Below are 22,154 nucleotides of genomic sequence, written 5' to 3'. Positions count from 1 at the left end.
ACTGTTGGTCTTTCTTTAGTCTCCTTTCCAGGCACTTCAAGCGATGTATGGCACATATCTTGTTGTTGGGTAATTTAGGCCTGTCTTCTTTGAATGGCAGTGGCATTTCAAAGTGACCTGTATCATTTTGCACAATGTTTTTTCTCAACTTTGTCAGGAACTTGAGATCATCTTGAGACACAATATCATCTCCAGTTCTTTCTGAGAAGTCTGATTCCAAGACCCTTATGATGTCTGAAGGAGTTACTTCCTTCACTTTGGTTTGGCTCACATAATGCACTACCCTTTTGAGGTTGACAGAAGACTCAACATCTGGTATCACTTGTCTCACTACTATGCGATGACTGATTCCGATTGCGTCCCCATAATCAACACAGGGGTTTCCATTACCAACAATACTCCATCCAAGGTCTGTACGTTGTGCATAAGGCTCGTTCTCTTTGCCAGACACAACTTCTCTCGGAAGCAGGGCTTGTGAACAGTCATATCCGATAAGCAGACCCACGTCACAGTCCTGCAGAGGTGCAATTTCTGACTGTAAGTGTACTAGATGGGGCCACGCTTCTGCAGTTTCATTGGTTGGGATGTGAGTTCTGTTAGCTGGGATGAAATCACGCGTGTACACTGGTGGTAAGGAGATTCTCTTGTTGGAGTAAAAGCCACGGACTTGTAGGTTACTTACTCTTAGAGAACTCACCACTGTAGTTCTTGACGTCATGGTAGAAAGCTTAAGCTTGACTTGCTCTCCATTTGTCTGTAAGGTTTCTGCTGCTTCACTCAACACAAATGTTGTGTCACTCTGCGAGTCCAATAAAGCATACACAAGGACTTCTTGTGCTGGTTGTGTTGTGCAGGAAAGCCACACTGGAACTATTGCAGCTGTTTGCATTTTAGCTCCATGAAGCATTACTGTATTTGAAGTAGCAGTTCTGGTCATTTCGTAATCCTGTGCTAGTTGTACTTCTTCATGAACCTCACTCGAAGTTTCATGATTCCGATTTTGCTTGGCCTGTGGTGGTTTTTGCTTCTCTTTGGTTCGTTCTTCGTGCAAACAAGTAGGATGACGCTTCTGGCACTTGTCACAAACACTCCTACTGATGCAACTCTTTGAGTGATGACCGTACTTCAGACAACCAAAGCACAACTTTTCCATTTGAATGAATTTAATTCTATCATTAACTGCTTTCTCCCCGAACTTCCTGCATTGGTGCAATGTATGCCCAGTCCTTTTGCAGAAAAGACATGTATCAGCATATTTTTCACTGGAACTTGTGATGAGTGTCTTTGCTGCAAAGTTGAAATGTCTTGAGGATTTGGTTTTTTCAGTTTCATCTTGTTTCAGTGCCTGCAGCGATGTGAGAGGGTTGCAAGCAATTTTCACCTCTCTTGTCAAGAACTTCACAAATTGGCTGAAGGAGGGAAATTGATTAGTCGCTTCTTCTATTTCAATAACTTGTCTATTCCATCTTGCTGTTAGCCAATCCGGTAATTTTGACAAAATTTTTCTGTTTTCATTACAGTCATTCAAGATTTCCAGTGCCTTAATATGGACCATGGCGGCTTCACAACTACGGAGAAAGTCAGAAAACTCTCTGAGTTCAAAGCTGTCCTTGGAGCCTATCTTGGGCCATGTCTGAAGCTTATCTCTATATGCCTTTGCAATCGTGAATGGGTTTCCGTATCTTTCCTCCAAAATCTCAACTGCGGCAGCATAGGCCGATTCAGTTCCAAGAAGGAAATAGCCATCGATTGCTTTCTTAGCTTGTCCACTTACATACCGGCGAAGGTAGTAGATTTTCTCCTTATCTTGAATGCTCTTCTGGTCAATCAGCGTTTCAAAGGAGATTTTCCAATCACTGTATTTCAATGGATCCCCACTGAATACTGTAGGTTCAGGAATTGGAATTCGGTTGGCACTTAAAGCTCCTGCCAGCACTTTGACAAGTTCTGCAGTACTGTCATTTGAAGAAGTGGTCACAACTTGTGGTGCAGGAGGCATACACTGGGGCAAAGAGCCTGTGGAAGCACAAAGTTTATTATCCACTACAACCTCAGGTTGCAGTACGTCCTTTTGCTCTTCCTCTTTGTCATTCTCTTGATTGTACACCAGCATTCTCGCCCTTGCTGCACTGAGATCCTTCATTGCCTCCAGATGCTGTAATTTTCTCCGCTTTTCCTCCAGAGTCCTTTGTAGAGCTATGTGCTCTTCCTCTAGTTGAGCCTTAATTTTAGCTTCTTCTTCCTCTCTCTGCATTCTTCGTTTTACCTCTTCTGCCTCTCTTTCTAACCGACGTTTTACTGCTGCTGCCTCCTGCTCAGCTATCTTTTTCTTAGCTTCGGCTTCTAGACGCTCGATCTCTAACTGTTCTTTTTCTTGTTCTTGTAACACTTTAAGAACAGCCTGACTTGCAGCAACATCAGCAGCAGCATCTTGTCGCCTTGCAGAAGACCTGCTTGAAAGTACTGAGGTGCCTTTCAAAATGGAAGCAACAGAACCTGAATTGCAGGTGCTTGAATTAAAGAGAGAGCCTGCTTCTGGCCAGTCTTGCTCCTCCTTTTCTGGAGACCTTCCATGCAACCTACTTGAGGCTCTGGATGCAACAAATGTAGAAATCTCTACACACCGATCCACTCTACGACGCGTGACCTGGTCTGGAGCAGAGATCTTTCGTAGCTCTTCATAGACACGCTGGACATCTGCAGAAAGACCTGTGACATCACTTATAATGTCATTAAGCAAGTCCTCAGATAAGGTCTCTGTTGTCTGTGATAAGGATTGTCTTGCAGATTTAACTTGTGTTTTCCATTTGTCATATATATAGTTAAACCTTTGCTGGAGTGCTTTAATTTTCTCATCTTGCATTTCTTTGCCTTTCTCTGTTAGAGTTCTGATTCTTTCACTTCGTCTTGGCTGCTGCGCTTCCTCTTGCTGAGCTTCAGCACCATGCACTTGACCTTCTTCAGACTGATCTTGAAAGTCTGCACTGTCACTAAACTGAACTGTAGGCTCGCTTGGTTCTGACATTTTACAGCACTTCTTAATCAACCCACTTAGAAATAAGAAATGTAGATGGTTAACCAAGCCTCAATGTTTAACACTTACTCATATGTAAATGGCACAAAAATAACACAGTTCAAATGGAAGTGTTATCTTACAAAAATACACCTGATAATAAACTTCAAAACAGTTCAAGAATTTACATCCAAAACCTTCACTTATTGCTTCACAAATGCACTTTTATCTTAAAATCTTCAAAAGTTTTAGCTTACACCAAAACAAGATGTACTATACACCACAGTAGTTATCAATCACAGTATTCTTCAGCAATGTTTGCAAAGGTCCCTTCTTAGGCCACTTAACTTAAACACCTTTCCTTAAAACACTGCCCTTTAATACTTGTGCATGTGTCATATCACCATATGCATATAGTACTTTCAGCTTATCTGCCAGTTCTTGTCAGCTCCGCTGCGCTGTAGACATGTAGGAACAAGCCCGCTGATGCTTTGAAGTTGCCGCATCGTCAATTAGTGGCCGCTTGCGTTGACGAACAGTCCGAGTTTTCACTATAATTCCCTCGAAGCACAGGCAGACGCAAGTGGTTTTCTGTCACTGGTTTATTTGAAGACTTCTCTCCAAAGCCACCATGAAAACTATACAGCATTAACAAAATAAAACTCAGCATAAGACACAGCAGTAAAAACACTGTACAACAAACACGATAAATAAATAAATAAATAAATACCTCGTTGGCTGCATGCTGCAAAAAGGGAATTAGCCGCCGTTCTTCTGAGGTTTCCTTTAACCGTGTGTAGTCAAAGTCCACTTAACATGTCTTTCAATAAAAACCATCCTTTCTGCGCGCTTACAGGTGTTTTTCTTCGTTCTACCCAAAGAGGAAACTAGCGCAACTTGTAAGCGAACTTGACTTTCAAAATAAAAGCACCAAAACGTTGACTACAAAAAACAAACAAAGTACTGTACAGCTTAAATAATTTACAATCATGACATGGATCTTGACGAGATAAAGAAATAATCCAAATTATATACAATGTCATCATGCCAACAGTTACACCAAGTATTGAATATATATATGAATTAAATATCCGAATGATATATTCCAGAACAAGTAGTGAGTCTGTCACTGGAAGTGGAGCACATCTTGCATTTGTTTCTTACCAGTGAAACCGTTTGTGGTTCTGGTATCTGCTCATCTCTTTGGGCAGCATCTTCACTTTCCTGTGAGGAATACAACCCAAGTATTGAATATATATATGAATTAAATATCCGAATGATATATTCCAGAACAAGTAGTGAGTCTGTCACTGACATATTTAAACAGCTTAATGGTGAGCTGTACTTTTCACTTTTACAATGTGATGGAGTAGCGTAGAAGAGACATAAGAATGAAAGTAATGCTTTATTGTGGCCTTTTTTCTGTATGTTGCTTTTAAAAGGAGAGAGAAAGAGAGAGAGAAAGAGAGGGAGAGAGAGACTATAATAATGTATTTTTATTTACCATTGGAACTGTGAAAGTTCCTTCTCTCTGGCTGTCATCTTCACCATTGTCCTTGAAATGATACAAATGAACAACTTGTTTAAGATACATTTTTCACAGCTCCGCTGAAAACAGTCGGGATGAAATTTCCATGTTGTTATTATTGTGATTGTTATTATTCTTAATGTTTTTATTGACCTTTAAATAAACACAATGAAAGAGGTTGTCTTCTAAGTAAAAAACTACATTTTTTTAAATTATATTTATCATCTCACAATTACTTAAGTAGCACTTCAGATTACTTTCAATGCAGAAACATTATGAATATAGTCTAGATTCTCAAATACTTTGCATTTTCTTATCATAACTAACCTAAACAGAATTTATCAGTCATTTGGCAAACACAATAAATTATGTTGCATAACTTATCATTGAAAATAAATATCTATGTAAGTGTATGGAATTATTAGTTTGTTAACCTACTTAGTACACACAACACAAAAATATAAGCCAAGTTATGGGTGTCAAATTAGAACTGGAATGTTCCACTTAACCAAAGTATTAAAACCCAAACACTTTGTATCAAGTGCTACTATGGTAGCTGATAAGACATTAACGATATACATTCACTTACTTGTTGTTGTGTGTTGTGCTGTCCGATGTCAGTCAAAGCTCTGTCGATTTTTCTAAAAAAATTAATAAATTCTTGTAGCTTTCATAACAATGACAGAAACTGACAACTGTATTAACTTATTGGCAAAGGTGCACATACCGTTTTTTCCATCTGGTCAAAGTACGTGAAGGAACGTTTTTCCGCATCCAGTCTATTTCACTTGTGTCAGATCTATAATGTTTTCTTTTCGGCATCACTGGCTCTTAAGTTACAAAACTCAGTTGGAATGTCAGTATAGTCTATAATCTGTGAAAAACATATTCTACCGCCAAATAGAGAAAATACTGACGTAGAGCATGAACTCAAAAATTTGTTTTCAGCTGTGAGTGCCATGATTGGTTAAGTGTACGGTCAAATATGAGGATACACCAATCAAAGGCAAAGTAGAGCGGGCCATGCTGCAGCGTACAGGTGGCCAGCTTTCACCGCGAGACCTCACACGGTCCTCATCAGGTAACGGCTTCCTTACGTAATTTAACAACAAGCGGGAAATCGGTCTAATAAAGTGTGTCTTGCAAAGATGGAGACTACGGAGACGAATAAAACTAATATCAGAGGTAAGTCGCCTAAATGTTTTCGAATTTGAATGACTTAGCTTAAGCTAATAGCTTGCTAAAAGTGGTTTGATGTTTTACGGGTCACATAGAAACAAGTGACCAACGTGGAAATGCTCTCTTCAGAGAATTATGCATGCGACATAGCACTTGGTGTCATTAAAATGGTTCAAACGGTAAAAGTATGCCTATAGAAACCATGTCAAATAGAATATTTTTTGATAAGAAAAAGCCTTTATTAGCATATAGCCTGTAGCATTCTAGCTAGGAAAAAGCAATTCTTTTTTTCCTCCCCCCTTCATTTACTACAGAACACGAGGAGAGGAAGTTTGCAGTGGTGCAGTGGAGTGAAGGGGAGGACTATGGAAAGCTTAGTGAAGTAAAAACTGTTAACATACGGGGGTATGATGACTCCAAGACCAGCATGGGAATCCCATTTCCACTTACTCGGCAGTTATTGAATGGCGCCATGGGAAGAAACAGCGAGGAGGGTGGCCACATTACAGGGGCACTGTTGTTTTTGTCTCTGGTAAGTAATTGTTAATGATTTGAAATGTAGAATGTCCTTCTCTACTTGAAAGTAGTTCTCTAAAGAAAAACTGAATTCACTCTTTAAAGTCATGTGCTTACTTCGTTTTTCCAGGGAGCTGAAGACTGTACTACATGTTTACTTAATATACATTAAGTATACATTACATAAAGTCGCAACAGTTTTGTATTTTATCACTCGTCTTTACTCTGCTCTAAGTAAAAGTTTACATATTAACACAGTAAATCTCCTAAATGTGGCTCCTACTCCTTTTAACCCTAACCCCTGACTAATGAGATGGTTGCTTTTAGATGTTGAATAGTTGTATATTTTATGTTTCACATGTATGGAAATTCTGTGAAATAGGAATTGTTTTTTTTTTTGCTAAATGCACTATGTGAATCACAACTCAACACAAAACTAGACACTGTTACTGCTGTCTTCTTCTTCTCTTTCTCTATCCCATATACAAATGTTCTCTTTTCTTTGTTAGCTCTCTCTTTCACACAGGTCGAAGAACCATTCCAGTGTTCAGTTGTGTTTTTAGTCAGGAGTAAAAAATAACATTCATTACTGCAATTACCTGAAAACAGGACATAGTCTGGTGATTTAAAAAAAAAACACCTGTGGAGTAATGAGGGGATTGTTGTAATGTCTTTTTGTTTCCTCCTTTGTGCTCTAGCTACTCGTTTTGAGGCAGCTCGGAAAATTAATGCACTGCTGAAGGAAAATGAACCAGAGGACCTGACCAAGAGGGTATCTGTCCATCCTGAAAACTATCAGGATGATTCTGATGACTCCGATCCAAATGAGACTCTGATTCTGTCGCAGCCATTGCAACTCAAGGTGACATTTCACTTGGAACCATTTTGTAGTATCCGTGTTTTACATGTTATCTAAACACTCCATCTTTAAATATTGGCTTCTAGGCTAGTGTCAGTCATTAGGAAACCATTATATACATGTTTTCATGTGGAAAATGAAACATTTTAGGTGATGGCTCCTTTAAAAAGTTGACACTATTGTATTGTACATCTACCATTGGATGGAGTCTATGCAGGCTACAGCCTTATGAAACGGGACAGTGTAGCCTGCAAGTAGCATTTCCTGGTTATGTCTGAACATCCTCACCATCTTTCTATTATGTTACACACCATTTCTGTCACCAAGCAATGACTGTAGTACTTCTCTTTCCCTAAAAAAAAATATATATTTTACTGATTTTTACCTTTTTCAGATCAGATATAATTTTAAAACTGAAACGTATTTACATTTAAGAAAAGGAACTCCACCAGTGGTCCCCCTATTCTACTGCACACAAAGGTCATTTGTATACAATGATTGTCAGGATTTGTTAAAGGAAAAAATCACTTGTAGCCTGAACTGTATTCAAATGAGCCCAATCTTTGGAACAGGCCTAGTTACAGTTCTGTGATGTGCAGTACCAGTTAAAAGTTTGGACACACTTTCCCATTATATTTAATTGTAAAATTGTACAAACTTTTGACTGGTACTGTATGTGGCTAAGAAATCAGCTCTTTGAAGTATGCACCCTACACTTTGTGGCACAGCTATTGAATCTGTTGTCTTTACACTTTAGATTCATAACTTTTATGGCAGCTTTGACTATTTTATGTAAATTCCTCTTCTTTCTCGCTATCTTTTTTCATGTCCAGAAGTCAAAGGCTCCTTCAAAGAAAGACCCTGCACAGGAATTCCTTGCAATGTACAGTCATTCACCACCTTCAGTCGCTTATGGTGAAAAAAGTCCAAAAAAGACAGTAATTGGTCTAAAGCGGAAGATCCAAGACCTGAAACAAGAGAATGATAAACTGAAGGAGTTGCTTGTCCAAGGTATCACTTCCTATCACTAATTTAACAATTAAACAGCCAATATATTTGAAAAAGTCACTCTAGCCTATGTATAAACCATTCTGGTAATCATTTTTTTATTCATTTACTATATATAGATGTGCCAGAACTCATGAAGACGATGAAAAAGGTGATTAATTTGGCTGAACCTCTTAAGAGATCCAGTTTTGAGCTTCCCCAGATTTCTCCGCAGTCCACGCCCGGTTCATCATCAGATGGTTCGCTGCTGCCCCCTCCCAAATCTACTTCATCCTTCTCAACACCAGCATCTGTCATTCTATCAACAAAGGAATCCCAGTCATCAAAGGTAATGGAATTTTAAAGAATAAATAGATGAAGTGCATAAATTGGATCTACTGTCTTTCTACTTACAGTTGATCCAACCTTGAACACAATACCAATAAAAGTTTTGACGGACTTTCCTATTAGATTTAATGGGAAAATATGTCAAAACTTTTAAATTGGTACTCTACTTATTAGTATGATGGATCTAATTCAAGTGTTAAATTCATTGACTGTGTTTCTGCTGTGAAGTTTCCCTTCTTAACAAAGGAGTCTATGGGGATTGACTCTGTTTTAGAGCCAGCCCCTGGTGGAGCAGAGGCAAACTACAATTTTTCTACAAAAGCTTCACTTTTGCATGGGAATGCCTGTGCGAGTAACAAGTGATGCAGAAAAAAGTTTTGCAATCCAGTAGCTTAGCATCCGGACATTGCAGGTGAACGACGGCTCCGGGAATATACATAAATGTCACTGCCTTCAAAACTAGACGAGAAACAGAGTTTTAAGTCTGGAAAGGTATGTAGTTGTTCTTTACGTCTCTTATATTGATCAAAATGTCTTTTTGTTGGAACAGGTGGAGATTTATCCTGGGACTGGAGTCATGGTAGAGAAACTGGCCTGGGCCTATGCTACTAATGCAAATTCATCTACAACCTTTGTGAGGCATCTGCTCACAGCAGTCTTCCCTGTGGAAATATTGCTAGTGAGCAATCTTCGAGGGGGAAAACGAGGCAGAGGACATGCACGTTTACCGCTCGACAAAAATAAATTGGATGCCATCTACAGTAAGTTTTTAGCTTTTTATGGCATGTTTTCGCAGTTGTCCACACTTCTGGCATTTAAAGATAACAAAGGACCAATGAAAAACAAGGGCCACACATATGAAGAATATCTTCTTAACATTTATGCATATATTATTGTTGATGAAGAAAGGCCTCCACCAAATAGAGGATTCTAGTTGATCTTTTTTGAGTTATATCCAGATGAATGAATGGTCTTTTCATGACATACTATTGTAGGCCTTAGATTTCTCTGTAGGCCTTTCATTTCCTTTATGGTGCATTTTGTTTGTCCAACTACAAAGTAACAAATGATGGTAGATAAGTATTTTACATTCTGGATGTTCTTGCATTTGATGTATTTCAGTGACTGCGTTTACATGCAGCCGATAACCCATTCAAAACTGGAATGTTAGCAATAACCCGGTCACACATGGCTTTAAAATACCGGCAAAAATCCAAATATAAATCTTGGAGTTACCAAATATTTTTGTGAGAAAAGGGTCATGTAAAACCTCTATCGGCATATCGCCATCAGAATGAAAATGGATTTGTGTTTTGCACATGTTCTATTCCCGCGGAATCCTGGTCTTTTGAGTAGAGGAACTTTGTGTATGTGCCGTCTGGCTCTCTGTGACTCTCTCATCTCATGCATGTGAATGAGTTATTCCGAATGTTTCAGAACCCTGAATAGTGAGCCTAACTCGACCATAACCTGAATATTGGCTGTATGTAAATGTAGTCAATGTAGTGAACCGCTCCATGCATCGTCTGCAAATTTCAAAGCTGGCACCATTAGATATTAAGACTGATTAATGCAGGATCATTGCACTATTGTTTAAGATCATTGGGTTCTTTTACACTACTAATTCTGTTCTTGTCATCACCCCCCCCCCCCCCCTGCATTTTTGTACATATATAGGTGCAACCCTTGAGAAGTGGCCTGGGACCCATCCTTCCAGCATTGGTACTACAATCAATGCCAAGATCACAGAACTCCGGGCCAGAAATAAAAATGTCTCTGTCACAGCATCCCCATAACTTGACTTTCGATGTCTCATTTGGCATGTTATTATAATGCCAATTCATGTTTTATCTATTAAAGATAGATTGTTTGTTTTGTTTTTTAAGTGGGCAGGTTTTTTGCCCTCCAAAGTTTTACTCATGTTAGCAGGTAAAAGTTCCACAAATTTGCAGCAAAAGGTATGCAGCTTAGCATGCTCTTTAAACAATAGAGCTTAGATTAGGTTAAATATTTCTGTGAAATATTAGTATGTGACTGTTATATCAGAATAATAAAAGTTAATTGAATTTAAAGATTGCCCAGTATTCATGTTTTTTGTTTTTGTTTTCTTCAGTATTACAATACATTGACTGCCGACCTGTCAAAGAAAGTTATGTTGGCTTACGAGTTTGTCTTTGCATTGCTAGTTTTTAACTGATGTTGGTCAAGCAGGGGCAAATGATACTGTTGTCTTTTTCATATGTGATAGATTTTTTTTTTTCTAGTAATGTTAATTTGTATAAAATTAATAATTAAGTTTATAGGTTTTTTATGAGATAAGATTTAAGAATTCTTAGAAGAAAAATGTAAAAAAAAGAATAGTTTACCATAAAAATGTATTGCCGGAACATAAAGTGAAAACATATGTAATCTAACATATTCTTAGAATATATGTATAAAAAGCATTTAAAAAAAAGAGATTATTGCCCTGCAAACTACATTTACTTTACATATAAAAAAAATTTATCTAACAGATTTTGTTCATATATGTAAAGCATATGTCTTTATGACAATTATGTACTAAAAACTATGCAAATATTATATGGAACATCTATGGAATACATACTTTGACATGTACTTTCCTTATATAACTCATACTTAGTTTTAACATGATCCTTATGTGATCCACTTTATTATCATGTATGAAAGTAACCCGAAAGTGGCCACTTTCAGGAGTAAATCATACAAGCCTTATATGATTCACTATATATGGAGCAAACTAAAGCTGATGCAAATCTTTTCTAAGTTTTTTATATTTCTTTAACATATGGGTTTTATACGTTTTTTATATTTCTTTTCCGTATGGGCAACTGGGGTCAAGCGAAGGAACGGCGTTTGTCCGGTCTCTCCCGTGCACGAGAAACATGAAGAACTTTGCCTACTTCGTGTCTTGCTTGCTGTGTAATTATATTGTCTTCAACGTTCCAGCGAATAGGTTCAAGCTACAAACCTACCACTGTCCTCCATACATTACCAATTCCATTTATGCATTAAAAAATATTCTGAATGCCATATAATGTATATTAAATCACATATTTTCTCTCTACGAGATGATAGTTTAGACTGAAGTAAAATCCTCCTCTTCATGTGTAGTACTGAAGCATTCGTTGACACTAAATGGCTTCCATTACCGATCAAATAGAGGTAATTTGTGTCACAATCTGACATCGGTGACGGGCTGCATCTGGCCGTGCCCAATCTGTACACTCAGATGAGCCAGGAGAGGCAGAGGGGGGGCAGGCAAGGAAGGAGGAAGAGAAGCAGACAGAGGAAGAGGAGAGAGAGAGAGAGAGAGAGCGCGGGTGCAGCTTTCTCAGACAGCTGGTGATGTGCAGCTGTCTGGGAGGCTGGATTACTCCCTAAAGTCTGCTCTCTGAGGGAGAGGCGAGAGGGTGACGAAAAGAGTGAGAGAAATAAATAGAAATGGAGACTGAAATGGGGACAGAGAAGCAGAGTGATGGGGCCTGGAACAAAGGGGATTTGGGCGGGCAAAGACGAAGAAAGCAGTACAAAGCAAAAGAAAACAGATTTAAGTTACTGAGATGGAGGAAGAGAGCGACGTGAGAGAGATCATCAGAGATAAACAGCAGACAGGGGAGGGATCAAACTCATTAAATCAATCCCGAATGTGTTTCACCGTCTTCATTTGAAAGGTTTCGAAAATGTGTTTCAGTGAAGTTACGCTTTACTACAGGAAACAGTCAATTTTTTACTTATTTAAACCATACAGCTAAATTCTGTGTTAACGTGAGTACCCCTGTTATTAAGGTGTAACCTAAAGAGGTACAGTTTATTTACACATATCTCTGATAATACAATTAACCTTTAAAAATCCTTATTTAAACAGCTTCTTGCACTGAGATTACAAACACATACACGTGACCTTTAAATGCTCTGACAAAATATGGATTTTATTTATAGAGTTTGAATGGCCCAGCATTTAACCCCATTTTCCCCAGTTCAGCGTGAATTTGGTGATATGACATACTCCATGTGCATTTGAGTCTGAAAGGTCATTCCTGACTTCTTGAATGCAGCAGCTGAGAAAAACAAGGTCAATTAAACGGTCCACAGGAAATTTGATTGCATCATGTGATTTACCTGATGAATGGTTCCTTCTTCGACAAAAAAATACAGTTAATTCACTTCATATAACAGAGACGAAAGGCTTTAAAATGCTTTTCAATGACTCTTTTTTTGGATTTATATTAAATGTGTATACTGAATATATACTGTAGCCTACTGACCGCTGAACATAAATGTTAAGTCTAATTGTTGAATGTTTGTCATTATGCTTCTTAAATTTGTAAGGTCTTAGTTCAATCTATAGGATCAAGACATTCCTTTGTCCCTGACCACCTCTCCAGCCACTCTGTGCTGGGGGAGGATTATTACACATCCCTTGCAAAGATTCCGTTTGATGTTTGGTAAGCTTCCTGCCCTTTGTATGGCTTCACTGTGTTATGCATGGTGAACCATACATTGGGTGTGGGGGAGGTTACCCTCTTTATGACCAGGATGTTGTTAGAAACAGCAGATGCATACAGATGTTTACACATACACACACATAGTGCCTTGTCTTAGAACCATTTGGGGGTTTTATGGTGGGCGTTGCTTCGCTGTGATGTGTATTGTGTGAACTGTTTTCCCAATAAAAGGCAGCAAGCGGAGGCCGTCATTGGGGTCATTGCGGTAGGATTCAGGAGTGCTTTGTGAGACACCGGCTGGGGCCTCCCTTGCTAGCAAGTAAAAGATGTTCGTCTTGTTTTTGTCGTTAACGAGAATAAGTTTCACAGACCCAGCAACAAATATGTGCATATATCCCTTTTTTGACATTTACAGATTCACATAAACAGCAGTAATTTTAGCTCTGTAATTCATAACATATGCTGGCTTTAAATAAACCAAACAAATATAGACCCTATGGTTTTATTATCTTGTCCAGTCTGGTTTTATGTCTGCAAATTAGATCACTTATCTCACTTTTCATCGTGTTGTCCCCACGCACTGTGGCATGTATAACTGTCAAAAAGAAAGAGAAAGTTAAGGAGGCGAGATGAGCAAGTGTCTCTGCAAGTGCATCGTCACGTTAAGCTAATTTAAAAATTCCAACCAACAGTGAGAAATATCCTCCTTCAGTTTTTGATGGATCAGTGTGGCCACCACATGCGCACACACATTAGTTTGAAAGCATGCATAAGTCCAAGCATGAACTTTTGCGAGGACGCTTCAATTAACTAGAAAGTGCATTTTCTGAAGAAACTGCAGTGTGAATGCTTGAATCTGAATGTATGCACTGAAATGAATTAATTGCTGAATTTAATAGTGATGGGATTTCCGGCTCTTTTTAGAGATCCGGCTCTTTCGGTTCGGCTCACTAAAAAGAGCCGGCTCTTTCGGCTCCGAACCGGCTCTTCAGATTGTTTTGTTGCTTTAATTAATTTATTATTAACAATAATATAAAATTATGCACAAAAGGAATTACTAACGTAAAAAAAGTGGTTTTATTTATATATGTTTATATATAAATATATGCGGTGACACCTAGAGACAAAACACGTTTCTAGCATGAACTGAACTTCCAAAGCAAAGCTACTAGATCACTTAGGCTACGTTCACACTGCAGGCGAAAGTGCATCAAATCCGATTTTTTTGACCCTATGCGACCCATATCCGATCATGGTATGACAGTGTGAACGGCACAAATCCGATATTTTCAAATCCGATCTGGGTCACTTTCGTATGTGGTACTGAATCCGATACATATCCGATGTCTCAGAAAGCGACTGCTGTGTGAACGGTCAAGTCGCATTAAATCCGTCTTTTACGTCACTGACACAAGACAGACGCCAATTATCAGCGCCAGAGAAGCGCCTGATAAGACATCGCGAACGTTTCCTGGCCATCCGGTGAAACTGCTGGGAAGACAACGCTGGAGAAACGTTAACATTTTATTTGTACTGCATAACCTGCAGGTTCTGACAGAAATCTGCAACTATCCTTTGAAGCACCGCTCCTCTAAAACAGCAATAAGGATCATTATTAGGTTATCTACATTATTATGTAAATAACAAAATAACTTAAAGCAAAAATCGGGAAACATGAAGTCCGAAGTCTTTATATTAAGGCCATCAGTCAAACAATATAGTTTGTTCTGGGTCTAAACAGAGCGCGTTGTGTATGACGTCTTCGTTTGCGCATGCGGGCCGCTTTGAGCGTTCACACTAGAGCGCGTTTGCTGTCGCATTTTATTTGTAGTGTGAACGAGCAGACAAAAGAAATCGGATTTGATCAAAAAATCGGAATTGAGCATTAAGACCTGCAGTGTGAACGTAGCCTTAAATTACACAATTGAAAGCATGTGTCATGATACGTTGTGTGGCAGGCAGGGGAAGGACCCAAGATGCAGGTTCACAGACACGGAGATAAACTCAAAAAACACAGCTTTATTGCTGGCCACGGGAAGCAATACAGAATAAACTAAAACTGGGAAAACTAACGCATGAACTGTACAAGGAACCGAACCACGGGGAGAATTACACACAACATGAGGGAGAACGCGACGCCGAACAGAGGAAGACGCAGACAGAAATACACAGAGGGTTAACGAGGAAAGTGGGAACACACGGGGAACACAGGTGACACAGATAACCATAACGAGACAGGGCGGGGTGAACATAACGCTGACGGGTACAGGCACAGAGGTTCAGACAGGAGGAGAGAGAGCACGGGAAGAACGCAGACATAACGTGCTAGGGAAAACATAGAATAAAGCACAAAGAGAGACGAGGGCTCATAAATACACAGAGGGGCACACAGGGGGTAAGAGTCACGAAGGGAAAACACATGAGGAACAACGTAACAGATCAACCCAGGAAGCATGGCCTAAATAAAGAACAAAATACAAAAATACATGAAAACTAAGAATACTGGGCCCACATGGCCCAGGACCATGACAGCATGTATGTATTGTTTGTGTATTCATACACAAGCACTCATATATATTCAAATAATTTTAAAAAAAGTTCATTTACCTGTTACTACCACACATCAAATCCGGTCGTTGGTACTTGCTGGCTTGTGTAGCCACAAGATAACAAAAGCTCAACAGTGCGCCCAGCATCCTGGAGCACTTCTGTTGTCTTTTGTACGTGTTTTGAGTTTTTATATGCTTCTAAGTTTTTACGTGCTTATGAGTTTTTACGTGTTTTGGAGTTTGTACGTGTTTTTACGTGTTTTGGAGTTTGTACGTGTTTTTACGTGTTTTGGAGTTTGTACATGCTTCAGAGTTCGTACGTGATTTGAAGTTTATATGTGCTTCGTCTCTACGGGCCACCATAAATATACTTTTATTTATTCACTCCACATAAAATGTAATAAATAAATCATATAATACAAAAACCAAATATAATACAAAAATATAAATGTTAAAAATGAGAAAAGTAGAAGCACACTTGTCCAAAAGAAGAGGAATCTAACGGTGTTTGAATGGTTTTTCTAAGTTGAACAGTTTTGAAGGAGTTAGCGTCCAAAAAAACGTACGGAAAAATAATAATAAAGATTCAAAGAACAATACTGTGAATGCTTTTCAAGCATTTCAGGGTTTTTATCGGTTTTCAGCGTTATTTTGTTATCGTTTTAATCGTTAACTCGGTTTTCCTGGGTCTTTTCACGTGTGTTATGAATAAATCTTCTTTTTTTCGGTACCGGTACTAGTTTTATTTTGTTGTATTTATCCGCGACACCTTAAAGGCCGGTCCGTGAAAATATTGTCAGGCATAAACCGGTCCGTGGTGCAAAACAGGTTGGAGACCGCTGGTCTACTATGGAACGCCAGGACTGCCATAATGAATTAATTAAATACACCATTAAATAATTAATTAAATGTGGCAATAATTAATTAAAATTGGAATTAATTAATTAAATAAATAGTTATGACACATGTAATTAATTAATTATTGACACATTTAATTAATTATTTATGTATTTCACATTTTAATTAATTATTGACACATTTAATTAATTAATTATTGACACATTTCATTAATTATTTATGTATTTCACATTTTAATTAATTATTGACACATTTCATTAATTATTGACACATTTAATTAATTATTTAATGATATATTTATTTATTTCATTTTGGCAGTCCTGACGCCTGGCTCTCATCATGAAATAATTTTATCTGTCAGCCTCACCCATCAAACTCAGGGGGCGGGGTTAACGCTGATCGAGTCAAAACCATTGCTTTGGCCTGGTGGCCATTGTTTCTAGCACACAACAACCGGCATGTGGAAGCTAACAGAACTGAGCTTTGAAAAACCCTGTTTGTGTGTTACCAAATACCGTTTTAATATTTTTTTAGCCGAGAATGTAGTGGTTTAATCTTCATGTGTCTGGTCGGTTTGTCAAGATACAGCCTCTTTGCAAAAGTGTTTCGATGATTTCGGAGATGTCTGCCCAGTCTCACGGCAAAGCGTGGGATAGACCCGCTCGCCTCGCAAGCAATCCCACCGACAAAGCGCAGGCCCCGGTACACAGCTGTAGTAACCCCCGCTGACTTCTTTTACTGAGGTTATATTTATCGATGTTTTATTTCCTGATGTTCTTATGTGTCCTACGTGTTTCAGTCGCCAATTCTGAATTATAACTAACATTAAAAACATGTTTAAGGAGGAGAGAGAGCAAATAAATCTGTTTAACATCTGATCTTTGGGTTTTTGTTCAGTAATCAGCGTGACCTGTGTATAAACACATAAAAGAGATAACGTTGGTGTTTCCGTCATGTAGTAACTGCTGGCTTTAACTGTACAAAGGTTGTTCGACACTATGAAACACATACAGACTTCATGATGTTCGGCTAATATTTTTATTGTGAATATTAATCATGCTGACCTCGCTCTGTACACCACGCAGCGAGGTCAGCATATCCACGATATCCTCAGCTCCATGAGTTAACACAAAGTTTCCCAGCTGACTATCTAACTGCCAACTATTCCAGAGACGTGAAAATATACAGCATAAAGAAAAGTGTAAGAGACTCAGCAGCAGATTAGAATAACAGTTATACATTTAATAAATCACCAAATGAATCCAAGAAACGAGCAAACCTGTTCCGACAATTTGAATTTGTATTCTCTCAGCTGCAGACTCGCTGCTGTCTAGATGTTTGAAAAGGAAGATTAGATATAAAAAACGTCAAACATAGACTCAGTCTGCCTTCACATTTGATATGAGGCCAGCACGTATAGTGGCCTCAGCAGGCTATTACTGAAATACACGTGCTATATCATAAACTATGATATAAACAGGGAGGTCCTATTAACATGTTTAGTTTTAAAGGACACCTTCCTGCCTTTAGTCTCATTCATGAGCAGTATTAGTTTTCTTCTAACATCCAGAAGTCTGCACAATGTGTTTCATAGTTTGTAACAAGCCTTTGACAGGTAAACATAACATGACCGAAAAAGCAAAAAAAAAAAGAAAAAAAAAAGAGAGAGAGTGTTGACATAAGAAGAGAAAATTCTCTCAATTATGGAGACAGACAAATGGTTCATTTATGTTTGATGTGTGTTTATTCCTCCCTAAATATCGTCGGTGAAGTTCGCCATGCATGTCAGATTTTCCTGCGCATTTTTATACCTCTGCCAACAGAGAGAGAAAAAAAAAATCACATTCTAACAGACAGCTGGTGCTTAGAATACAGTTGAATAACTATTAAAAAACAGATGATATTTAGATGATAGTTCAGTCTAACACATGTGCCAGTGAACCATTAAACGTCTGTGAAACTATGCAGTTATGAAACGTAACTTTAACCTCAGCCAAACCGATTTGCTCAGTTGTAAATAAAACAGCGAAGTAAACGTGACCCGACAGACAGAACCTGAGTGAATGAAGTCCAGCGTTTAACCACTGAGAGCTAAAACTCAGCTGAGGTTTGAAAGCTGTGTGCCGGTGATTGGACATCAGCCGCTGATAAAGCTGTTCGCCTATAAAGTGCTCTGTAAGGAAACGAGCTCCAGCAGCTCTGCGCTCGGGGAAAACACTATATTTACTTATCTTGTGCAGAAAAATGCGCTGACATTGCGTTATATCGAGCACCGGCTGCCCAGTTAAACTGTGACTATCACCAGGTAACGTAGGCGTGTTTCTTGAATTAGCAGCAGGTGTTAAACAGCTGACAGATGAGGAGGAGGATGCATGCAGGTAAACTGAGGGTCTGTTGAGCTGATCGCTGGTTTCGTGAGAAAAATGTCAGCTCGTTCTTTATGTTACAGAAGCACAGAGACACAAGACCAGGCGGAAAGAGACGATCGTTCGGTGAAAATGAGAATCTGCGAATGCAACATGTGGAACACGGAGAGTGGAATATGTAAACAAACCGGTTAACGTAACCCCCTCGGTGCACTCTGCATGCTAACTGTTAGCAGAGCTAGTGAAATCTCTGAAAACATCTGAGCACTTTTGCAAACATGTTCTATGTTGACAACCTGACCAGACATACGTCGCGACATTCGCGGCTAAAACACTGTTAAAAGTGTAGCTGGTGACAGAAAAACGGGGTATTTTAAAACTACACCACCACCATTGCTGCTTGTGATTTGATCTGCATTCTGGGATAACTGGCTGCCCCAAGTCTACACAAGCAATCGATTTTCTAGGATCGACCTGTTTTGACTTACTTTGCACGGCAACCAATCAAATGTTAGAGAAGCTGCATGGGCAGCGTTAACCCCGCCCCCCGAGTTTGATGGGTGAGGCTGACAGATAAAATTATTTCATGACGAGAGCCAGGCGTCAGGACTGCCAAAATGAAATAAATAAATATATCATTAAATAATTAATTAAATGTGTCAATAATTAATTAAATGTGTCAATAATTAATTAAAATGTGAAATACATAAATAATTAATTAAATGTGTCAATAATTAATTAATTAAATGTGTCAATAATTAATTAATTAAATGTGTCAATAATTAATTAAAATGTGAAATACATAAATAATTAATTAAATGTGTCAATAATTAATTAATTACATGTGTCATAACTATTTATTTAATTAATTAATTCCAATTTTAATTAATTATTGCCACATTTAATTAATTATTTAATGGTGTATTTAATTAATTCATTATGGCAGTCCTGGCGTTCCATAGTCTACAGTACATGTAGAGTTTATGGAAAAACAAAAACAAAGCAACGACAATGAGCTACTTTCAAAGTGCAAAGAGAACAGGTTGGACATGTGAAAGACCTGATGCCATTATGTTACAGCCATCCATGCTTCTGTACCAGACGGAATCTCACTGAGATAAGAATAAGAGCTCCAACTTCTTAAGGACTTTCTCTGTGTTTATATAAAAGTGCAGGCACTATAAGAAATGATAATGAAACATCTTCAAGTAAGATCAGTTTTAATGCTGTCCCTCTTTCGACATTTGGTTCTGTTTGGAGCCTGCTTTACCTTACGACAAGGTCCTCAGGATATCATTTAGACTTTTATGGACATTGGCAGGCTGGGAGGCGGCACACTTGCTCAGGCTTGGCCCCATCTGGGCATAAAGGGCTTGGCACAGGTTGGCGGTAGCACCCCTTACGCTGCTGCCCCGGCCATGAATGGTGCCGCTGTGGGTAGAGGTGCCCAAGAGGTGCCAGAGCAAGGGCAGCACTTTCTGCTTTACCATCTGGGGCTTACGAGGGTAGAGCTCTGTCACAAGATCTAAATATAGAAGATGAGAAGCAATACACTGCATTTAGATACATCAAAGCAGAAGCTGATTACAGTGCCGAAACTAGGACACCAGACATACCTGCGACCTTTTCGATAAGGTTCACCTTTGCCTTCCCGCTTAAAAACTGAGCCTTGGCGCAAAAAGGCTGAAGGAGAAGTATGTTGTCTGTAGCAGGCAAAAAAATGAAAGTCAAATTAAAGCAATTTTTTTAACCAAAACTTTCTCCTCTATTTTAATGCTCAAAGTAAGTACCTATATTTAAGATGAGTGCATTAATAGCTCCAATAGCAGCAGAGCAGATAGCATTGTTCTTTGAGTTGAGGTGATTGTCCACGATTGCTGGGACCAGGATGTTGACCACTTAGGACAGCTTGTCCTTTAACAAGTGGATGATTTTCTGTAAAGACTCCAGGGCATACAAGTTGACCTTGCTGTTGGACTCCTGCAGCCTGGCTCTGAAGGCATCAAACACCTAGAATTAGGGAGATCAGAAAGTGAAGGATAAACACTTTGTCATTATAATGAAAAGACCACAATGTACATAAAGACATACTAAATGGATTTGGAGAAAGAAAAATGAAAACATTAACCGGGAATATACTGTTGATAACCATGTTTGGGTTGTTTTGGCAGTCAGCCACTAGCTGGTCGATGCCTTTGATCCTCTCTCTGAAGTCCTTTGAAGCCAGCAGATCCGAGATCTGCTTGATGTACTCAGTCTTGTCTGCAAAACTCTGTGTCTGAGATCTACAGCTGTAATGGCTGTGAGACTCCCTGTATATAAAATGCATCACAATTCACGTGTTTTCCATATGTATTACACATTTGTGAAAAATAAATTTGCCTTAATGGGCCACTCTGGAGCATTGGTTGATATCCACACCCACCTGTTGGTCTGGTTGAGTGGCTCTCTGTTGAGCGATGAGGCTCTGACTGTACCGCTTGCCCGGGAGGGAATGTCTGCCTGAGTATCTTGAGGCATCTTGCCAAGACCCTAACCCCCCCCCCCCCCCCCCCCAACAATCTCAGAGTTAGATGCCTATATTTAACTTCCAGCCAAAACACCAATTTTCCTGTAAACATAAAGACAAAGGTACCGTACCTTTGTTTTTAGAGTGAAGACGGTGTCTCTGACAGTCTGCAGGTCTTTCGTAGGGATGTATTTCTCCAGGATCTTTTCAAATTCTGGGTGGGAAGACAGGGACAGCAGCATTCGACGGCCAAAGTTGTCACGGCTCGGGGCAGCGGCCGTGTGAAGAGTGGAAAGGAGGACTCAAACGCAGCGCTTCCTTAGATGTGAAGGTGATTTATTGACAATACTGAACATAAAGTGGAGATGGCAAACAGAACTAAGGACGAACTAAACTGGGAGAAACTACACAAAGGGAGTGGCAAACCTGAACATGAAGGGAGAACAGCAGGGAGAGCACGCAGGGGATTCACCGGGTATGAACACAGACGACGCGACGAGGAGCAGAGGAAAACACACACTATAAGTACACAGAGAGACACTGGGAATCACACACAGGTGGGGGAAACAGCTGGACCTGATTAACCTGACTAGACAGGGGAACACTAACACCAGGGACCAATAGAGGGAGCACAAACCCAGAACCCAGTATCTAAAATCCCAAACACAAACCATCCCAAAACAGCCACGAATAATCATGAAAGTAATAACAATAAAGAACACAAACACAAAGTCACTGAGTCATGGCCGTAGGACCATGACAAAAGTACCTTTGAGGGGAGAAGGTGTAATATTATCTCATTTGTTAAAGTGGCACTTTGGGTTTGCAGTCCAAAAGCAACGGAAAAGCATTTCTAAACATATTTTAATGAAATGCAAGGTAATTACAGTACAGTGACACCAAAACAAATAGTGTCAACAATAACAAAATCAATTCCAGCAAAACCAAAAGTAGATTTGGATTGTACTATATCCTT

General features: G+C 39.1%; 1 protein-coding gene and 1 long non-coding RNA gene across 3 annotated transcripts in view; one reads left to right on the top strand and one right to left on the bottom strand.

Annotated features, from left to right (window-relative positions):
• The window catches only part of LOC145420235 (TOG array regulator of axonemal microtubules protein 1-like), a 321,547-nt gene extending 299,796 nt beyond the window's left edge, over positions 1-21,751 (bottom strand). Inside the window, exons 1-7 of one of the 2 annotated variants that reach the window (XM_080289306.1) lie at positions 21,605-21,751; positions 21,310-21,496; positions 21,095-21,201; positions 20,798-20,981; positions 20,460-20,679; positions 20,286-20,372; positions 19,940-20,194 (exon numbers count right to left, since the gene is read on the bottom strand). In XM_080289306.1, coding sequence (XP_080145432.1) covers positions 20,569-20,679; positions 20,798-20,981; positions 21,095-21,201; positions 21,310-21,420 — 513 coding nt within the window. In that variant the 5' untranslated portion in view covers positions 21,421-21,496; positions 21,605-21,751 and the 3' untranslated portion in view covers positions 19,940-20,194; positions 20,286-20,372; positions 20,460-20,568. Of the gene's footprint in view, positions 1-19,435; positions 20,195-20,285; positions 20,373-20,459; positions 20,680-20,797; positions 20,982-21,094; positions 21,202-21,309; positions 21,497-21,604 lie in introns of those variants that run through there. The other variant, XM_080289305.1, reaches the window with a different exon arrangement.
• Positions 7,755-10,931, top strand: LOC145420229 (uncharacterized). The gene is made up of 4 exons (XR_013901540.1): positions 7,755-8,106; positions 8,223-8,431; positions 8,981-9,191; positions 10,108-10,931. It is a non-coding gene; the product is annotated as an uncharacterized LOC145420229 (long non-coding RNA).
• Positions 21,752-22,154: the final 403 nt, after the last annotated feature.

This window comes from Astatotilapia calliptera, chromosome 14, assembly GCF_964374335.1.
Source record: "Astatotilapia calliptera chromosome 14, fAstCal68.1, whole genome shotgun sequence".
Taxonomy (NCBI): domain Eukaryota; kingdom Metazoa; phylum Chordata; class Actinopteri; order Cichliformes; family Cichlidae; genus Astatotilapia; species Astatotilapia calliptera.
This window is presented reverse-complemented; position numbering and strand designations above follow the sequence as displayed.